This window comes from Nerophis ophidion, linkage group LG09 (genome assembly GCF_033978795.1).
Source record: "Nerophis ophidion isolate RoL-2023_Sa linkage group LG09, RoL_Noph_v1.0, whole genome shotgun sequence".
In the NCBI taxonomy this organism is placed as follows: domain Eukaryota; kingdom Metazoa; phylum Chordata; class Actinopteri; order Syngnathiformes; family Syngnathidae; genus Nerophis; species Nerophis ophidion.
Genome location: NC_084619.1, coordinates 71,399,631 through 71,421,472, shown reverse-complemented (window position 1 = coordinate 71,421,472; position 21,842 = coordinate 71,399,631). Strand labels below are relative to the sequence as shown.

The following is a 21,842-nucleotide window of genomic DNA, read 5'->3' as shown; positions in this document are numbered from 1 at the left end:
ATGAGCCAATCACCACACCCTACGCCTGCTTGTACCCACCCACTCTGTGCTCTATATAAACCATTGTATGTGAATGCTTCCATTAAAATCTCCTGATGATTGAGGGAACCCCTCATGAAACAGTTCTGTAGAGATGAAGTAGTCTTGCGATTTTTCCCACACCTACATATTGCGCTCTACCACGGTATCGAGCACTATTCTCTGGATAATCCAATCAAGACATATATATATACACACACACACACACACACACACACACACACACACACCCCAATCCCAGCGGGTTTTTGGATATCTCCCTAACTCCGAGGTTGGCAAATTTGAGTTAGGTTGGGTTGCTATCAGCATATTTCAGTCATCAACAATTCTATCCTCTGAGTTCAGTTCATGACTCTGTAGAAACTTGAAATACTTGCTATGCACACGTAAATTCTTCCTTCAAATGTTTCATTTTAATGTTTTTCTCCGCAATTTAGCGCGGCCCCTTTAAGAAGAGGAGTCCCTTCACACTACATTACCCACAATGCACCGCGAGTCCTTCAGCTCTTCCGCGGTGGAACAAAAAGGCGGAAACAAAAGAGCAGCAGTCCGCCTGTAAAACAAATAAACATCACAAAAAGTGCGCTTTCGTTGCAGTTGACAGCTGTCTCCTGTTCTTCTATTCTTCTTTTCTTCTGTTCTTCTGGTCGCAGCCTCGCAGCTCCAGCACTTGTCATGGCTTTGAAGAGAATACAGAAGGTGAGTTGCTGCAATATTCTTCTTCTGAGGCAGGAAATGTGCACATAATAGTCCGCTTTAATTCAGCAACCTTGGCCCGCTGCTCTTCATACTAACCTTTTAAAGCTCAATGTGAAGCCAGCAGGAGGTTTATCTTTGAGTCCCGAACATGAACGTCATTATCTTTCATGCAGGATGAGTAAGCTAAGTTAGCTTGCAGTTAGCCTAGCATAGCATAGCTACCAAGTAAGGCGTGTCGCTCTGCTTTGTTTGTCTCACTTTTCTCTGACACTTGATGTCTAATGTCTTCTCTAACTCACTTCTATCATACAATGTCTTCTCTAACTCACTTCTATCATCCAATGTCTTCTCTAACTCACTTCTATCATACAATGTCTTCTCTAACTCACTTCTATCATCCAATGTCTTCTCTAACTCACTTCTATCATCCAATGTCTTCTCTAACTCACTTCTATCATCCAATGTCTTATTTCTCGCACTTCTATCATCCAATGTCTTTTCTCTCTCACTTCTATCGTCCAATGTATTCTCTAACTCACTTCTATCATCCAATGTCTTTTCTCTCTCACTTCTATCGTCCAATGTATTCTCTAACTCACTTCTATCATCCAATGTCTTCTCTAACTCACTTCTATCATCCAATGTCTTATTTCTCGCACTTCTATCATCCAATGTCTTTTCTCTCTCACTTCTATCGTCCAATGTATTCTCTAACTCACTTCTATCATCCAATGTCTTCTCTAAACTTTATCATCCAATGTATTTTCTCTCTCACTTCTATCATCCAATGTCTTCTCTCTCACTTCTATCATCCAATGTCTTCTCTCACTCACTTCTATCGTCCAATGTCTTCTCTCAACTTTATCATCCAATGTATTTTCTCTCTCACTTGTATCATCCAATGTCTTCTCTCACTCACTTCTATTGTCCAATGTCTTCTCTCAACTTTATCATCCAATGTATTTTCTCTCTCACTTCTATCATCCAATGTCTTCTCTAACTCACTTCTATCATCCAATGTCTTCTCTAACTCACATCTATCATCCAATGTCTTATTTCTCTCACTTCTATCATCCAATGTCTTCTCTAACTCACTTCTATCATCTAATGTCTTCTCTCACTCACTTCTATCATCCAATGTCTTCTCTAACTCACTTCTATCATCCAATGTCTTATTTCTCGCACTTCTATCATCCAATGTCTTCTCTCTCACTTCTATCATCCAATGTCTTCTCTAACTCACTTCTATCATCCAATGTCTTCTCTAACTCACTTCTATCATCCAATGTCTTTTCTCTCTCACTTCTATCATCCAATGTATTCTCTAACTCACTTCTATCATCCAATGTCTTCTCTAACTCACTTCTATCATCCAATGTCTTATTTCTCGCACTTCTATCATCCAATGTCTTTTCTCTCTCACTTCTATCATCCAATGTATTCTCTAACTCACTTCTATCATCCAATGTCTTCTCTAACTCACTTCTATCATCCAATGTCTTCTCTAAACTTTATCATCCAATGTATTTTCTCTCTCACTTCTATCATCCAATGTCTTCTCTCACTCACTTCTATCATCCAATGTCTTCTCTCAACTTTATCATCCAATGTATTTTCTCTCTCACTTCTATCATCCAATGTCTTCTCTCAACTTTATCATCCAATGTATTTTCTCTCTCACTTCTATCATCCAATGTCTTCTCTCTCTCACTTCTATCATCCAATGTCTTCTCTCACTCACTTCTATCATCCAATGTCTTCTCTCAACTTTATCATCCAATGTATTTTTTCTCTCACTTCTATCATCCAATGTCTTCTCTCTCTCACTTCTATCATCCAATGTCTTCTCTCACTCACTTCTATCATCCAATGTCTTCTCTCACTCACTTCTATCATCCAATGTCTTCTCTCACTCACTTCTATCGTCCAATGTCTTCTCTCACTTCTGTCGCCCAATGTCTTCTCTCACTCACTCACTCACTCCTATTGTCCAATGTCTTCTCTCACTCACTCCTATTGTCCAATGTCTTCTCTCACTCACTCCTATTGTCCAATGTCTTCTCTCACTCACTCCTATCATCCAATGTCTTCTCTCATTTCTATCATCCCATGTCTTCTCTGACTTCCAGTCAACTGTGGACTTTTGTTGTATTGCAGGAGTTGAATGACTTGCAGAGGGACCCTCCTGCATCATGCTCGGCTGGACCGGTAGGAGAGGACAGTAAGTTGTTGTCTTTACCTCTTCTTATGCTGACAATACTAGTTGTATTACTAGTTTAGCTCTTCTTCTGCAGACATTACTAGTTGTATTACTAGTTTACCTCTTCTTCTGCAGACGTTACTAGTTGTATTACTTGTACATTAATGGACATATACTGTAAAATGTTAATGTGCCAGATTGTAGCCAAAGAATAAATTTTTTGCATTTTTTACCTGCCTCACGTACAATAGAAAGCCGGTCTGTGAAAATAGTGCATACATTGAAGCGGTCCCTGGTGGGAAAAAAGGTTGGGGAACCCTGACTTACACCACAAAAAACAACACATAAGGGTCGTAAATTGGAAAATGTTACTGTGCAAATATAAATGTTGGCTAATATTGCAGTGCCTGTTGGTTTTTTTTGTCATGGTTTTGTGGCCTTAAAGACCTGGCTTTTGATAGCTTTTTCAAGAAGTTGCTGCAAAAGTGAAATGGTCCGAGGCGTGTTTTTCAGTAACATTGCATGAACTTGTGATTCAACTTTATTTTAAATATGTGCTTAATGCACAGGATTTCCACAAATATAACCCACTGACCGGGCAGTAAAACTGCGTTTTCTATATTTTTTTTTTTTAGATTTTTGCCCCTCATCCAAACAGGCTTCATTTGTTCGTAGAATTAGATTGGTCAGATCTAGTGTTAGGCTGAGATTGGTCGGATCTAGTCCAGCAGGGGGTGAAAAACTCCCAACTATTTATACTCCAACACAAGGAAGGTGTGCCTGGGCAAGGATGCTTTCGCCTTATTGTTGTGAAAAAACAACTGTTGAGATGCAAAGGAGCAACCCTTCTGAAATGCCAACAGCAACCATTCAAATGAAATTTCCCTTCGTTAGCATTGAGGTTTTGTGTGGCAAATCGAACAACCACTACCAGCCCAAAATCAGTCGCAATCACCCAAGTTAGCATTCCATTCAGTTGTTAAATGGCGCAAAAGGTTTATCTGTGAATGGAACGTTTTAAACTTATTTGTAGGAGGGTAATGGTAGAATCTTTTAGGAATGGTTTGAAAGGACAGTGTTGTATGTGTCAACCTTGACAAAGATGTTTTCCCTCACTCCCCTTTCCAACCTTAATCTGGACATTTTGCCCTCAAAGGTGTCCTGCAGATAGCCAGTTAAGTCTTTATTTGAACAGTATACTCTGCCATACCTCAACTTAGTGGTTGTTTTTCTACGCTCAGTGTGTAAATCATTACACTGGACAACATACACCAGATGTTTTTTGTGGGTGTGGGGTGTCCGGTGTGTGGAATGCACGAGTCGCTGTCTCAGGGTGTTGACTGGTTTAAAGTGTACTGGGATGTTGTTGCTTGAAAGACTTTCTCAGACATCCTCACGTGTGAACTTGGTGTTTTTGTCCGCTGAGTTAATGTGCTCGGTAAGGGCTTTCCACTTCTTTGCTTCTGATTTTAACACGTGTCATCCATAACTGTACCAACGACTCAGAGCTCTCTTTTCCATGTCTTCTGTGACACAAATGTCTTTTAGAAAGTAAGCAGTATTATGGCAAAGTTTCAGCAAAAGACTGGTCGGACCAGTCTAAGTCTGAGCAAGAACTGATGAAGTCAACTCTGAGACAAACAAACCAAACAGTCAAGTTGTGATCGATTGAATGCCCTGAGACTACAATGACGTAGTTGAATGACAACATCCATAGACGTGGTTCCAAACATTTTGGGTTTGATGCCCTAAAAATGGTACATTCAAGGCCTGGGCGATATATTCAAGTTTTTTGTTGCAGACAATTAAAAAAAAAAAAACACACAAAAAAAAGACGTGTTTTTTCTCCTCTAACTCCGGCATACTATTTGCCCCTCAGTAGCTTGTGCCGTCCCCTCACTTCCTTAGCTGCACACTTAGCAAAACATGGCCAACAATAACGAGAGCGAGAAGAAAAGTGTTGTCAGTACTTTGGTTTGGCGGCAATAGGCGTGGAACTAGTAACTGCCCGCTGCAAAGTTTGTTTCAAAAAGGCAGCAGCACAACAAACTGGTTGTAAAATAAGTGTAAAAAAACAGAAATCCCAAAAATTTAAATAGTAAAACAGATTTTTTATTCATTGTTGTTTCTAATATTATTTTACTTGTTGTGGATTATTTACTCATTTCTAATCTTTATTCTTTTAAAATATATTTGAAAGTTAGTTTTGGATTTAAATACCTATGTTTTCAGATTGAATAATGGTGTTGTGATTTCCTTATCAATCAAAATAATTGATTATTATTTTTACAATAATTGTCCAACCCTAACACACTCCAAATCCGAGTCGATGGTTCTCGCCCGGAAAAGGGTGGAGTGCCATCTCCGGGTTGGGGAGGAGACTCTGCCCCAAGTGGAGGAGTTCAAGTACCTAGGAGTCTTGTTCACGAGTGGGGGAAGAGTGGATGGTGAGATCGACAGGCGGATCGGTGCGGCGTCTTCAGTAATGCGGACGTTGTATCGATCCGTTGTGGTGAAGAAGGAGCTGAGCCGGAAGGCAAACCTCTCAATTTACCGGTCGATCTACCTTCCCATCCTCACCTATGGTCATGAGCTTTGGGTCATGACCGAAAGGATAAGATCACGGGTACAAGCGGCCCAAATGAGTTTCCTACGCCGTGTGGCGGGGCTCTCCCTTAGAGATAGGGTGAGAAGCTCTGCCATCCGGGAGGAGCTCAACGTAAAGCCGCTGCTCCTCCACATCGAGAGGAGCCAGATGAGGTGGTTCGGGCATCTGGTCAGGATGCCACCCGAACGCCTCCCTAGGGAGGTGTTTAGGGCACGTCCAGCTGGTAGGAGGCCACGGGGAAGACCCAGGACACGTTGGGAAGACTATGTCTCCCGGCTGGCCTGGGAACGCCTCGGGATCCCCCGGGAAGAGCTAGACGAAGTGGCTGGAGATAGGGAAGTCTGGGCTTCCCTGCTTAGGCTGCTGCCCCCGCGACCCGACCTCGCATAAGCGGAAGATGATGGATGGATGGATAACACACACACACACAGTCTCCCAATGAATTGTCTTTGCCCACTTTACTCGGAAATTTGATTTTGCATTTCCTCAATACCCCCTTGACAGATAATTAATGACTAGTTGTTAACTATATGTGTGTGCCATTGATGAAAATGCGTATCATATTTCTGAGAAAATTAGGCGAGGACGTACTTATTCAGAAGACCGAGTAAAGAGGAAGAACTACTACTAAGATTTTAACAATCAGGCTTGTGTATCTGTTGTCGAAAACAATAGACTAGGCTATTTCACAAGAAAAGACACTTTTAAAAGTTTGCTGATCTGACGGAGGACGGATAAGATCCAGGGGAAGGACTCACTACCGGCTCCCTTCAAGACTTGTCTCTCAGCGACGTCCAGCCCGCCCCTGCAGAGGGGCACAGAGTTCTTTGGGTTCGGTTCTCTTCCTGTCTGCGACCTTCCTGCTCCACTCTGAGTTAAGGGACTCCCTGGACCCAAGTCGTCGTCCACTTATCAACAAGAACGACGAGGCTCTATCCGAGAGTGAGAATCTGGCCGCCCGGGGCAGCAGCAGGGAGCTGCCGCCTTCTCTCCACTCGCCTGCACTCCAGCAGCCAGGTTTTACACCGGCCTGCTCTTCCTCCTCCTTCCAGCGCAGGCACTCCACTCGCTCGTCTCACCCGACGAGAGAGCTCACCCGGGGGACTGGTTTTGGTGGTGGAGTACCTGACCGAGTTTGCCCCCCTTACGATCGAGCAGACACTCCCACTACCTTCAATATTGGTGATTCCATGGTGCGGCACGTCTGCTTTAGGGGGGGCAGGCTGTTTCCCGGTGCCACCAATACGGACATTAAAGAGAAAACACCAAACATCCTGAAATGCCATCTGATAATGAAAAGTACAATTGTCCATGAAGAGGCAAACGACAATAATAATAATAAATTATATTTGTAAAAATCACTAATAAAATAAGAAAAATAAAACCTATAACAGCCTAATAGCTAAAACTTACACGCATATATATATATATATATATATATATATATATATATATATATATATATAAATAAAAGGCTTTTTTATAGAAAAGGGTTTTTAAGCCTTTTTTGAAAGCATCCACAGTCTGTGGTGCCTTCAGGTGGTCAGGGAGGGCGTTCCCCAGACTGGGAGCAGAAAGCAGGGAGCAGTCTGAACTTCTTAAGCAGGACTTCATAAACCTCCTCAAAACCGTTGCGGAGTTCCAGCTACACTTTTTTAATTTCTGCCACCTGCGGCAGAGAGAGAGGCAGCTTCAACGGGCTGCTTATGTGGCCGTTGAATCAAAGTGGTGTATGTGTAAATAAAGATGGAGGCACTTACCAATTGCCGAATGCAGTAGCTGACCAAAGCATTGCATCACTCTGAAGTGGAGATGTCAGCAACGAGGCACTATATATATATATAATATATTTTTTTAAGTTTGATGTGCGTCATCAGAGAAGCCTCAGTAAACTTGCAAGAGGCGGGGTGAGCCAAAGAGGATGCCCTGTGCTTCGCAAAGAAGAGCAAGCGACTGAAACAAATATGCACATACCAAAAAAATGGTGTGTCTCAAATACATTCCGGTTTCTGAACTACAGCAGTATTGCCTACAGTGCTGGTGTTGGGCCTAGCCCTACATGCACACATACATGTATACAGAATTGTTTAAAGGTCAACAATTTTGGAAATGCAAAACGGCGGCCAACCTGCGTGTAGTGGCCACCTGTCTATAGCGCTCACTCTCTCTTTGTTTTCATCAGCAAATCACTAGACTTTTCTTCAAGGTTCATCTTGTGTCCTGTACTCCCAGGTTATCTTTTAGTTTAGACTAGGGGTGCCCATTACGTCGCTCGCAAGCTACCAGTCGACCACGGGGGGTGTGTCAGTCGATCTCCAGCCAGGCTTTTAAAAAAAATAGACCTAAAAATTAGTGATCATCAATCTTCACCAAGATGTCACTTAAATGACATTCACGGTACCGGAGGGTCTTGTGAGATGACGCTGGATGCTGCAAGATCATTATTATTAAAAATGACCGAGAGGAAGGCGAGAAACACTTTTTATTTCAACAGACTCTCGCGCCGTACCTTCCGTCAAAACTCTAAAGGCCGACTGCACATTTCCTATCTTCACAATAAAAGCCCTGCTTCATGCTGCCTGCGCTAACTAAATACAGAGTATCGAAAAACTGGCATGCACAAGCGATCCCTCAGAAAGCTGGCGTGCACATCACTTGTGCACGCCAGCTTTCCGAGACTCTTATTTTGTTAGCGCAGGCAGCATGAAGCAGGGCTTTTATTGTGAAGATAGGAAATGTGCAGTCGGCCTTTAGAGTTTTGACGGAAGGGACGGCGCGAAAGTCTGTTGAAATAAAAAGTGTTTCTCGCCTTCCTCTCTGTCATTTTTTCATAATAATGAACTGGCAGCAGCCAGCGTCATCTCACAAGACCCTCGGGTGCCGTGAATGTCAATCAAGCAAGCTACGGAATTTGCCGCCAATGTTTTTCTTGTAAACTGTATGGAGGCTGGATGAATTAGATGCCAAAAACCAACCACTTTCATGTGGTATTGTACAGAAAGGACAACTTTTTTTCTCCTCCATTTGAAAATGTGGGCGTTATCATCATTACTGTCTGATTCCAATCAATGCAAGTCATCAGAGTCAGGTAATACACCAACTTATATTCTTGTCTTTGTGAAAGAAAGACATCTATATGTGTTACACATGCTTGTATTATCATTAAACACATTTAACTTGTTTACAAAAATGTCTCTTTCATAAATAAATAAATATAAATGATATATATAAATGAGGTAGATCCCCTCGAGTTGGTCAATTGAAAAGTAGCTCGCCTGCAGAAAAAGTGTGGGCACCCCTTGTTTAGACCCAACCTTCAGTTTTTAAGAAATCTTTGGTTAGCACATTTGTATTTGTCGCTGATGTAGAAGCAATCCTGTGCTGGTGCCACAGTTTGAGGCTCTGCGCTATTAGACATTGTCGTGGTGTCATTCTCTAAGAAAACTGTTCTTTTCTAGTTGCTTAATCACCTCCTTTTGTCTCCCCTAGTGTTCCATTGGCAAGCTACCATCACAGGACCGGTGAGCCTTTTCTAGATGTTTGCTTCTTCCTCTGTTGTCCTCGTGAAAGGCTGCTTCTGGATGTGTGCACAATGGCTGCTTTATGTTGACTTGGACAGACTTTTGACCTGTTTGAAAGCATTGAGACTGGCACAGTCTCTGCTCGTGTGACACATTGTTGTGACAATAGCCTGCCAATCAGTTGAGCTATGCAGTCCATGACTTTATTTTCATCCAAAATTCCCTTTCTTTCTCAGAATGACAGCCCATATCATGGAGGCGTGTTCTTCCTTTCTGTCCATTTCCCCACAGACTACCCTTTTAAACCGCCTAAGGTAGGGTTCTAACTCACACATGCACATGTTAGCTTAAAGAAGTATGCATTGCGTCATAACTTTGACCAGTATGTTGATTGATTGTGTAAAAATGACACTCCTCAGCCTTCCCGGTAAGGTCTATTCAGGTGTACTGGAGAGGAGGCTACGCCGGATAGTCAAACCTCGGATTCAGGAGGAACAGTGTGGTTTTGGTCCTGGTCGTGGAACTGTGGACCAGCTCTATATTCTCGGCAGGGTTCTTGAGGGTGCATGGGAGTTTGCCCAACCAGTCTACATGTGCTTTGTGGACTTGGAGAAGGCATTGGACCGTGTCCCTCGGGAAGTCCTGTGGAGAGTGCTCAGAGAGTATGGGGTATCGGACTGTCTTATTGTGGCGGTCTGCTCCCTGTATGATCAGTGTCAGAGCTTGGTCCGCATTGCCGGCAGTAAGTCGAACACGTTTCCAGTGAGGGTTGGACTCCGCCAAGGCTGTCCTTTGTCACCGATTCTGTTCATAACTTTTTTGGACAGAATTTCTAGGCGCAGTCAAGGCGTTGAGGGGTTCCGGTTTGGTGGCCGCAGGATTAGGTCTCTGCTTTTTGCAGATGATGTGGTCCTGATGGATTCATCTGGCCGGGATCTTCAGCTCTCACTGGATCGGTTCGCAGCTGAGTGTGAAGCGACCAGAACGAGAATCAGCACCTCCAAGTCCGAATCCATGGTTCTCCCCCGGAAAAGGGTGAAGTGCCATCTCCGGGTTGGGGAGGAGACCCTGCCCCAAGTGGAGGAGTTCAAGTACCTCGGAGTTTTGTCCACGAGTGAGGGAAGAGTGGATGGTGAAATGGACAGGCGGATCGGCGTCTTCAGTAATGCGGACGCTGTATCGATCCCTTGATGGTGAAGAAGGAGCTGAGCCGGAAGGCAAAGCTCTCAATTTACCGGTCGATCTACGTTCCCATCCTCACCTATGGTCATGAGCTTTGGGTCATGACCGAAAGGATAAGATCACGGGTACAAGCGGCCCAAATGAGTTTCCTCCGCCGTGTGGCGGGTCTCTCCCTCAGAGATAGGGTGAGAAGCTCTGCCATCCGGGAGGAACTCAAAGTAAAGCCGCTGCTCTTCTACATACGGAAGAGCCAGATGAGGTGGTTCGGGCATCTGGTCAGGATGCCACCCGAACGCCTCCCTAGGGAGGTGTTTCGGGCACGTCTGACCGGTAGGAGGCCACAGGGAAGACCCAGGACAAGTTGGGAAGACTATGTCTCCCGGCTGGCCTGGGAACGCCTCAGGATCCCACGGAAGGAGCTGGACTTAAATGGCTGGGGAAAGGGAAGTCTGGGCTTCCCTGCTTAGGCTGCTGCCCCTGCGACCCGACCTCGGATAAGCGGAAGAAGATGGATAGATGGATACATCTAGTGACATTTTGTTGCTTGTTACGTGGCAATCAGAAGTCACTCTGCCAGTAAATGTACTTTCAAGGCTAGGAAGTATAGCTTTTCAATATAGAACCTAATTCAAGCAACCTTCCCTAGTCACGGTGCAGAAAAAAATGTAACAAACATGGTCACACAACACAACCTGCTCACTGAACTTTGTGGATATTATAACAAGTTTAATCAACATAAAACATTCAAAATGACACCTATTTAAATCAATTACAAGGGATGATGGGGAATATGCAAAACACTCTCTACACTTATCAATGTTTGGCGCATTATGACTGCTTGATATTTCTGATTGTGTACAAAACCATAAGGAGGTTGTCACGGAAGTAAATCCTTCAATCACAACACCAAGACTTCTTTCATGCACATTAGTGGACTATAGAGCCCACCGCTCGCTGTATAAGCCGCACACACTACATTTCACAAGGAAAAAATGTTTTCCCATGTATTAGCCACACCCAATAATCTAATATGCCGCAGATGTACGTTGTACTTCCGGTTCAAAGCACTAAACAGGAGGAAATACTGTAGAGCAGTACCTGTAGTGAGCAAACTTGTCTAAAAGATGGCGCCATAGCTCAAACTATAACATACTTTTTCAGTGTCTTTGCTCACGGTTTATGACAACAATGTTTGGAATACAAAAGATTGGGGCCAAAATCCATGAGGTTGAAAGTTGTATTGGTTACATGCAGACTACACCACAGTGAGAGGCTTTGTTCCATGCTCTTCAAATATTGTGTGCAGTGGCATCCAAACACTAGTTGCAGGAATCCAATACACTAAATACAAACATTTGAATAGCTCTGATGTACATTAATTACAAGATAATAAGCTGCACAATAAGTAACAGTAGTTATGGTCGAAGTATTAGTACAGTAGTCAAATACAGTACCAGTGCAATATCAAATAGTAAAACAGTATAGGAATCAGCTGCACCGTTCCATAAGCCACAGGTTTCAAAGCATAGGGAAAAAGTAGTGCCTGGGAGTCTGTGATGAAGGTACATTTACGGTCATGTGATGATTTCTCCCACAGGTGGCTTTTCAGACCAAGATCTATCACCCCAACATAAACAGCAACGGCAGTATCTGCCTGGACATCTTAAGGTCACAGTGGTCTCCTGCTCTCACCGTATCAAAAGGTAGGAAGAAAACACTTGTTTACAACTCAGGTGATGTTGACTCATCTCAAACCTTTTTTCTTGGTCCCAGTCTTGTTATCCATATGCTCTTTGCTATGTGACCCCAACCCTGACGACCCCTTAGTCCCGGACATCGCACACACCTACAAATCAGACCGACAGAAGTAAGTTGTTTTTGTTTGCTTCAGCACGCACACACATTGTGTTTGTTTGTTTCAGCATGCACACACATTGTGTGTGTTTAAGCATGCACACACGTTGTGTTTGTTTGTTTCAGCATGCACACACATTGTGTTTGTTTGTTTGTTTCAGCATGCACACAAATTGTGTTTGTTTGTTGGTTTCAGCATGCACACAAATTGTGTTTGTTTGTTTGTTTGTTTGTTTGTTTGTTTCAGCACGCACACACATTGTTTGTTTGTTTGTTTCAGCATGCACACACTGTGTTTGTTTGTTTCAGCACGCACACAAATTGTGTTTTTGTTTCAGCACGCACACACATTGTGTTTGTTTGTTTCAGCATGCACACACATTGTGTTTGTTTGTTTCAGCATTCACACACATTGTTTGTTTCAGAACACACACACATTGTGTTTGTTTGTTTCAGCATGCACACACATTGTGTTTATTTGTTTCAGCAAGCACACAAATTGTGTTTTTTTGTTTCAGCATGCACACACATTGTGTTTGTTTCAGCAAGCACACAAATTGTGTTTTTGTTTCAGCATGCACACACATTGTGTTTGTTTGTTTCAGCATGCACACACAATGTTTTTGTTTGTTTCAGCATGCACACACATTGTTTTTGTTTGTTTCAGCATGCACACACATTGTTTGTTTCAGCATGCACACACATTGTTTCAGCATGCACACACAATGTTTTTGTTTGTTTCAGCATGCACACACATTGTTTTTGTTTGTTTCAGCATGCACACACATTGTTTGTTTGTTTCAGCATGCGCACACACTGTTTTTGTTTGTTTCAGCATGCACACACATTGTCTTTGTTTACCTCAGCATGCACACACATTGTGTTTGTTTGTTTCAGCATGCACACACATTGTGTTTGTTTGTTTCAGCATGCACACACATTGTGTTTGTTTGTTTCAGCATGCACACACATTGTGCTTGTTTGTTTCAGCATGCACACACATTGTTTGTTTCAGCATGCACACAAATTGTGTTTTTGTTTCAGCATGCACACACATTGTTTGCTTCAGCATGCACACACTTTGTTTTTGTTTCAGCATGCACACATGTTGTTTTTGTTTCAACATGCACACGTTTTTGTTTACTTCAGCACGCACACACAATGTTTTTGTTTTTTTTAGCATGAACACACATTGTGTTTGTTTGTTTCAGCATGCACACACATTGTGTTTGTTTGTTTCAGCATGAACACGCATTGTTTGTTTCAGCATGCACACCTGGGGATTTGTTTGTTTCAGCATGCACACACATTGTTTTTGTTTACTTCAGCATGCACCCACATTGTGTTTTTGTTTCAGCATGCACACAGGTTGTTTTTGTTTGTTTCAGCATGCACATACACTGTTTTTGTTTGTTTCAGCATGCACACATGTTGTTTTTGTTTCAGCATGCACACATGTTGTTTTTGTCAACATGCACACGTTTTTGTTTACTTCAGCACGCACACACAATGTTTTTGTTTTTTTTAGCATGAACACGCATTGTTTTTGTTTGTTTCAGCATGCGCACACATTGTGTTTGTTTCAGAATGCACACACATTGTTTGTTTCAGCATGAACACGCATTGTTTTTGTTTGTTTCAGCATGCACACATTGTTTTTGTTTACTTCAGCATGCACACACATTGTTTTTGTTTACTTCAGCATGCACACACTTTGTTTTTGTTTCAGCATGCACACATGTTGTTTTTGTTTCAGCATGCACACATGTTGTTTTTGTTTCAGCATGCACACATGTTGTTTTTGTTTCAACATGCACACACGTTTTTGTTTACTTCAGCACGCACACACAATGTTTTTGTTTACTTCAGCATGCACCCACGTTGTGTTTTTGTTTCAGCATGCACACACATTGTTTTTGTTTGCTTTAGCATGCACACACTTTGTTTTTGTTTCAGCATGCACACACTTTGTGTTTCAGCATGCACACACTTTGTGTTTCAGCATGCACACACTTTGTTTTTGTTTCAGCATGCACACACTTTGTTTTTGTTTCAGCATGCACACACAATGTTTTTGTTTACTTCAGAACGCACACACAATGTTTTTGTTTACTTCAGCACGCACACACATTGTTTTTGTTTACTTCAGCATGAACACACGTTGTTTTTGTTTACTTCAGCATGAACACACGTTGTTTTTGTTTGTTTCAGCACACACACACGTTGTGTTTGTTTGTTTCAGCATGCACACATGTTGTTTTTGTGTGTTTCAGCATGCAGAAAAATGTAAACAAATATGTGACAGTGGTGTTGTGGTGTGTTTCTGCTAGGTACAACAAACATGCCAGAGAATGGACTCAGAAGTATGCAATGTGAAGTGTGAACCGAACTGGTTCTGCTGGGAGCACTTTCACTTTCACTTTCACCACTTAAACTTGACATGGCCCAAATTATATTGACTGTTCATTTCCTTCTCAACTCTCAATTGGCATTATTATTATTATAATAATTATTATTACCGCTATCACTATTATTATTATGACATCAGCAGTGGTGAGAATACCTCATTTTATTATACATTGGAGAGATTTATACTGAATGAAACTATGCTCGTTTTACTTTACATTAAAAACATACACATTTGAGTTGCATTTTCTCGTCTTTTTTGTGAATTTTTACAACAAGCTGATCAGTTCCTGCATTCATCATTTTTGTAGATTATTATTATTCAAGCCCCTACAAATATATCCATTTCTTCATTGTGAAATAAGAGATTTATTTCCTGATTTAGACTTTTTATCCCATAACTGACACTTTATCTGGTTTTAAATTATTTCTCATAATTTAGGCTTTATCTTCTCATTTTGACCTTCTATCTCACCTCAAAATTGTCACACATAATTTTGATGTAATTAGACTTATCTCAATTTAATATGTTCTACAGTCATAATTTAGACTCTTTATTAGGATTTTGTATCTCATAATTTTGACTTCCATCCATCCATTTTCTACCGCTTATTCCCTTTGGGGTTGCAGGGGGCGCTGGTGCCGATCTCAGCTACAACCGGCCAGAAGGCGGGGTACACCCTGGACAAGTCGCCCCTCATCACAGGACCAACACAGATGTACGGACAACATTCACACACTAGGGACCATTTAGTGTTGCCAATCAACTTATGTCTTTCATATTTTTTGTCACACTCATAATTTGGATTTAATGATGACATAACTCAATTACATTTTTGATCTTATAGTGTAGACTCTAAATTGGGACTTTTTATCTCATAATTTAGACTCAATTCCGACTTTTTCACAATTTTGACTGTCACAATTACAACTCAAAATTTTGATTTGTCATTTAAATTTCTCATACTATTTTGACTCTCATCATTTTGAGTATTACTTTGTCTGATTGTTGACTATCTTAAAATAACTATTCTTTAAATAATGAATTTTCATTTCAAAATTCGATTTTTTATCTTCAAATTATAACTCCGAATCAGTTCCTGCCTGTTGTAACCCAAGTGTCCACTAGAGGGCAGCATTCACTTGCACTGCACATGCCTGAGGACATTCCAAACCTAACTATAGTTTTCTATTCTTTGTTCTATTTCATTCTAATGTCCTACATGCCTATTAAGTGCAGTGATCTAAAAAAGTAAACTTTTGTGGGTCGAAATTTCGATAAAATATGATTTAGCTGCAGGACAAATGACCGCCAATGGGAGTATAAACATTGCAGAAGTAAACAAAACATATGTGCTGCTTTCCTTCCCTTGTAGAGCGGGTATGTTTGACTGCTTGTTATCTTTGAAGTGTCCCGTATTGCTTCCCGACAGGATGTGGAGTGTTTCCTCAACAGGCCCATAGAGAGCTGCATGCTGGCTCTGCAGAAATCAAGTGCAGAAAAGGCCATTAAAGCAAGACTTCTCGTAGCAGTGCTGGAAGAACAGAATAGAATAGAGCAGGGGTCGCGAACCTAAAATGTTGAAAGAGCCATATTGGACCAAAAATACAAAAACAGATCCCTCTGGAGCCGCAAAAAATTAAAAGCCATGTTACATACGTGTGTCATGAGATACAAATTCAATTAAGAGGTCTTAAAGGAAACTAAATGAGCTGAAATATAGCTACAAATGAGGCATAATGATGCAATATGTACATATAGCTGGCCTAAATAGCATGTTAGCATCGATTAGCTTGCAGTCATGCAGTGACCAAATATGTCTGATTAGCACTCCACACAAATCAATAACATCAACAAAACTCACCTTTTGTGCATTCATGCCCAACATTAAAAGTTTGGTGGACAAAACGAGACAGAAAAAGAATTGGCATAAAACACGTCTTAGACAGTCGGAGAAAGTTGTACATGTAAACCAGGCGTGTCCAGAGTGCGCCCCGAAATTTGTTAATGGCCCCTGGCCCGTTCTAAAAATATAATAAACATTTTAAACATAAATGAGTGTAATAAAAGAGTAAACAGTGACATGTAACAAGAAAAAGTTGCGATGTTGACACTAATAACACAAAGCTGACCTGCCGAAGGCTCCAATTACTTCACTGGAACAATTTCACTTGCAAATATTTTGGGGGGGATAGTATTGAATATTTTGTGCGAAATAAAGTTTTCTTTCACTAAAAGGGCATCTAACAAAAAAGTATGGGAAAAAACTATACAAGACTTAAGCGTTAAAAGTAAAAACATATATACATATGGATTATTTTCAACACTTATTCTTTTTTTTTATTGTTATGAATTATTGACCTATTTAGGGTTCCAATTACTTCATGTCAAATATTCCACTTGACATATAAATAGTGAAGTGAATTATATTTATATAGCGCTTTTCTCTAGTGACTCAAAGCGCTTTACATAGTGAAACCCAATATCTAAGTTACATTTAAAGCAGTGTGGGTGGCACTGGGAGCAGGTGGGTAAAGTGTCTTGCCCAAGGACACAACGGCAGTGACTAGGATGGCGGAAGCGGGAATCGAACCTGCAACCCTCAAGTTGCTGGCACGGCCGCTCTACCAACCGAGCTGCGATGAGGTGGCGACTTGTCAAGGGTGTACCCTGCCTTCCGCCTGATTGTAGCTGAGATAGGCCCAAAAAGGGAATAAGCGGTAGAAAATGGATGGATATAAATAAGGGTTTTGAAATAAACATCCATCCATCCATTTTCTACCGCTTATTCCCTTTTCGGGGTCGCGGGGGGCACTGGGGCCTATCTCAGCTACAATCGGGCGGAAGGCGGGGTACACCCTGGACAAGTCGCCACCTCATCGCAGGGCCAACACAGATAGACAACATTCACACTCACATTCACACACTAGGGCCCATTTAGTGTTGCCAATCAACCTATCCCCAGGTGCATGTCTTTGGAAATAAACATAAAAAACAAAATTTTTTTTTTTTTTTTATAACGACAGACAGACCTGAAGTTAATCTCGAAATTCAAGCGTTAAATGAAAAAAAAATAATAATGTATGACTTATTTCTAACATTTTTATGACTGAGACCCTTCCGGAGACCATAAAGGTAAAAAAAAAAATCAACAACTATTGTATTGCTTTTTTTTTTAAAAAAAAAAGAAAAAGATGAAAATGCACCCTGCATACTTTGATTTTTCAGTCTGCGGCCCTCAGTGGAAAAAGTTTGGACACCCCTGATGTAAACAAACTAGGGTGAGTTCAAGGACCGCCGAAATGAGTAGGACAAAACGACGCTCGCCAAATACTGGAATCAGTGAAGCGTGTTTAATATAAACAGTGTGCTTTATAACAATCAGGGAGGTTTGTGTCATGTTTGTCCTCCTACAAAAACCATATTAAAACCAAAAATATGTTTTTTTCCACTCATCTTTTTCCATTGTTCATACATTTTTGAAAAAGCTCCAGAGAGCCACTAGGGCGGCGCTAAAGAGCCGCAAGCGGGTTGCCGATAGAGTTTTATTATTATTACACTTCAACAGCTTCAAAAAACAACAACATTGGAGCAGATCCCCTAATTAGATGCATACACAATCATTTAGTAATATAAATAGTCAAAAATATATATTTTTTTTAAGAAGAAAATATGTATGGAGGAGGCAAGAAGTGTTCCCGGGAGGAGGAGTCTTGGTGCAGGAGGACTTTCTTGCACTTTTGGACTCTTTGCAGCCCGCAGAAGGTCGCAACAAATGAGGCTGCTCGGAGGTTGCAGGCAGCGATGTTTTAACCTCCAACTCGCCTCCTTTTTGACGATGTTTTAACCTCCAACCGGCCTCCTTTTTGACACGCGAACTTCCCCCGAGCGGCCAGCAGCGCCATGGCGGCCCAGGGCGACGCTCTGAGCGGCTACTTGCAGTCCGACCAAGGCTCCAACAGCGAGCGGAGCACAGACTCTCCTCTGCCCGGCGACGACGACGACTTGAGCGGCCCCGACCCGGAGTGGACCGAGGAGAGGTTCCGAGTGGACCGGAAGAAGCTGGAGTTCATGTTACTAGGTATTTAAAAGCTGGTGTTTCTTCATCTTTAAAAGCACTTAATTGTACTCCTGGTCTCACTTAATCACCCCCGCGTGTCACGTGACCTCATTCCAGCCAATCAGCTTTGACCTCAATCAGCTTTAATTGGTGTTTAATTGCTGACTTTTCTTTTCAACAACAATAGCAACATTTCAAGTTCATTCATTTGTGCTCTTCAGAAGATATTAAATGCCACAAATGTGCATTTGCTTAAGAGAATTGCTAGCAATAACTTTGTTTCACTTTAATTTGTTGATTTTTGTTGTCGATCTATGAAATGTAGGTCTAAGCGAGACCTACATAGAGGTTTTTGCAAGTACAACCCATTATAACGAAAATATGCAACATAAAGTAGCAAAAAAAACACATCAACAATGAATAAAGCAAAACATGTTCTAGACCAAAAGTCACTTCATATTCTCTACTGTTCACAAGTGTTACATATCTTATTATTAGGACCCTATTGAAACTGCTGTGTTTTATTATTATTCCGCACCTACGCGCTGAAATTTGACCCCCTTAACATGCTTCAAAACTCACCAAATTTGACACACACGTCGGTATAGCAAACCTTCCCAACATATTAAGCAACCAATCCCCCAAAATGAAAATTGCGCTCTAGCGCCCCCCTAGGAAAAAAATTACAGACAAAACTGCATGTAACTTCTGTTAGGAATGTCATAGCGACATGAAACAAAAACTTCTATGTAGGTCTGACTGAGACCCAATTTTCATACACTCACTTCTTTCAGCAAAAATCTACAGGAAGTTGGAAAAAAAACCCTTCAAAATAAAATTTTCGCAAAAAAACGCCATTTTTGCCTCTTTGTGCTATAATTTGACCCCTTTTAAAATGCTTCAAAAGTCACCAAACTTGGCGCACACATAAGGACGGGAAAATATTGCGATCTAATGAAAAAAAAACCAAACCCCAAAACTCAAAATTGCGCTCTAGCGCTATTTTTGAATAAAACACTGAAAAAACTGCTCCAAGGAAGAAAACACAGACAAAACTGCTTGTAACTTCCGGTAAGAATGTCGGAGAGACATGAAACAAAAACCTCTATGTAGGTCTCGCTTAGACCTACATTTCATAGATTGAAAACCACCCAAAAAAATCAACAGGAAGTTTGCAATCCCCCCTTCAAAACAAAAGTTTTGTAAAAACCGGTCACCTTTCTTCAAACATTATCTCCTCTGAGTGCGTTTGTTGTTTTGGCTTCAAACTCGCACAGGAGAGGGATTGAACTCTTCTGATTAAAAGTATAGAACAGAGTTTTGATAAGTTCTCAGGTTTTGATTTTACGCGCCTTCAAAGAACCCCTGTGCAAAGTCTCCTAAAAAATGCCATTTTTGCCTCTTTGCGCTGTAATTTGACCCCTTTTGAAATGCTTCAAAAGTCACCAAACTTGGCGCACACATAAGGACTGGCGAATATTGCCATCTAATGAAAAAAACCAAACCGCAAAACTCAAAATTGCGCTCTAGCGATATTTTTGAATAAAACACTGAAAAAACTGCTCCAAGGAAAAAAACACAGACAAAACTGCGTGTAACTTCCGGTAAGAATGTCGGAGAGACATGAAACAAAAACCTCTATGTAGGTCTCGCTTAGACCTACATTTCATAGATCGACAACCCCCAACAAAAATCAACAGGAAGTTTGCAATCCCCCCTTCAAAACAAAAGATTTGTAAAAACCGGCCACCTTTCTTCAAACATTATCTCCTCTGAGTGTGTTTGTTGTTTTGGCTTCAAACTCGCACAGGAGAGAGATTGAACCCTTCTGATTAAAATTATAGAACAGAGTTTTGATAAGTTCTCAGGTTTTGATTATACGCGCCTTCAAAGAACCCCTGTGCAAAGTCTCCTAAAAAATGCAATTTTTGCCTCTTTGCGCTGTAATTTGACCCCCTTAAAATGCTTCTAAAGTCACAAAACTTGGCGCACACATAAGGACTGGCGAATTTGCGATCTAATGAAAAAAACCAAACCCAAAAACTCAAAATTGCGCTCTAGCGCTATTTTTGAATAAAACAATGAAAAAACTGCTCCAAGGAAGAAAACACAGACACAACTGCTTGTAACTTCCGGTAAGAATGTCGGAGAGACATGAAACAAAAACCTCTATGTAGGTCTCGCTTAGACCTACATTTCATAGATCGACAACCCCCAACAAAAATCAACAGGAAGTTTGCAATCCCCCCTTCAAAACAAAAGTTTTGTAAAAACCGGTCACCTTTCTTCAAACATTATCTCCTCTGAGTGCGTTTGTTGTTTTGGCTTCAAACTCGCACAGGAGAGAGATTGAACCCTTCTGATTAAAAGTATAGAACAGAGTTTTGATAAGTTCTCAGGTTTTGATTTTACGCGCCTTCAAAGAACCCCTGTGCAAAGTCTCCTAAAAAATGTCTTTTTTTGCCTCTTTGAGCTGTTATTTGACCTCCTTAAAATGCTTCTAAACTCACCAAACTTGACACACACATCAGGTCTGGCAAAAATTGCGACCTGATGAAAAAAACCAAACCTCAAAACTCAAAATTGCGCTCTACCGCCCACCTAGGAATACAACACGGACAAACTGCTCCTAGGAAGAAAACACAGACAAAACTGCTTTTAACTAGGAATGTCAAAGAGACATGAAACAAAAAACACTATGTAGGTCTCACTTAGACCTACATTTTAATAATTAACATACTTTGGCAAAAATCAACAGGAAGTTTGATGTTTTCACTTCAATACAACAACTGCATTACTTTCACAATGCATTAGATTCTCAAAATAGTGGCTACAAGGCGTCTTCTAACGCTTATCCGGCCGTGGGTCTCGGGGGCAGCAGCCAAAGGCGGACCCGACCAACGCTGCTTGCAGCATTAATTATTATTATTAATATAGAAATAAGGACATATTTCCTCTCTACTGCTCACTAGTGTTACATATCTGATTATTGTGTAGAAATATGATGAAATAACTATAAATGTGCTCTTCATTCACTAACGGTGTTACCAAATACATGAGTTTTAAAAATACTTCATGTTGGATATAGAGAACATACAAACCCTTTTATTTATTTATTAAATCACGATTGTTGACATTTGTTTTAGCAATCAAGAATATTTTAGTTGTTTTTATCATTCTTTGTGGGGACATTGTTGATTGTCATGTCATGTTCGGATGTACTTTGTGGACGCCGTCTTTGCTCCACAGTAAGTCTTTGCTGTCGTCCAGCA

General features: G+C 41.2%; 2 protein-coding genes across 5 annotated transcripts in view; both read left to right on the top strand.

Annotated features, from left to right (window-relative positions):
• Positions 1-525: 525 nt before the first annotated feature.
• On the top strand, positions 526-14,748 carry LOC133559711 (ubiquitin-conjugating enzyme E2 D4-like). The gene is made up of 7 exons (XM_061911744.1): positions 526-738; positions 2,896-2,959; positions 9,036-9,067; positions 9,304-9,381; positions 11,847-11,952; positions 12,023-12,116; positions 14,434-14,748. The coding sequence occupies exons 1-7, from the start codon at positions 715-717 to the stop codon at positions 14,477-14,479; spliced, it is 444 nt and encodes a 147-aa protein (XP_061767728.1). The 5' UTR covers positions 526-714; the 3' UTR covers positions 14,480-14,748.
• Positions 14,749-18,223: 3,475 nt separating this feature from the next.
• The window catches only part of LOC133559708 (protein bicaudal C homolog 1-like), a 164,956-nt gene continuing 161,337 nt past the window's right edge, over positions 18,224-21,842 (top strand). The window contains exon 1 of one of the 4 annotated variants that reach the window (XM_061911735.1): positions 18,224-18,591. In XM_061911735.1, the coding sequence (XP_061767719.1) occupies positions 18,414-18,591 (178 nt within the window). In that variant the 5' untranslated portion in view covers positions 18,224-18,413. The remainder of the gene's footprint in view (positions 18,592-21,842) is intronic. The other 3 variants (XM_061911736.1, XM_061911738.1, XM_061911739.1) reach the window with 3 other exon arrangements.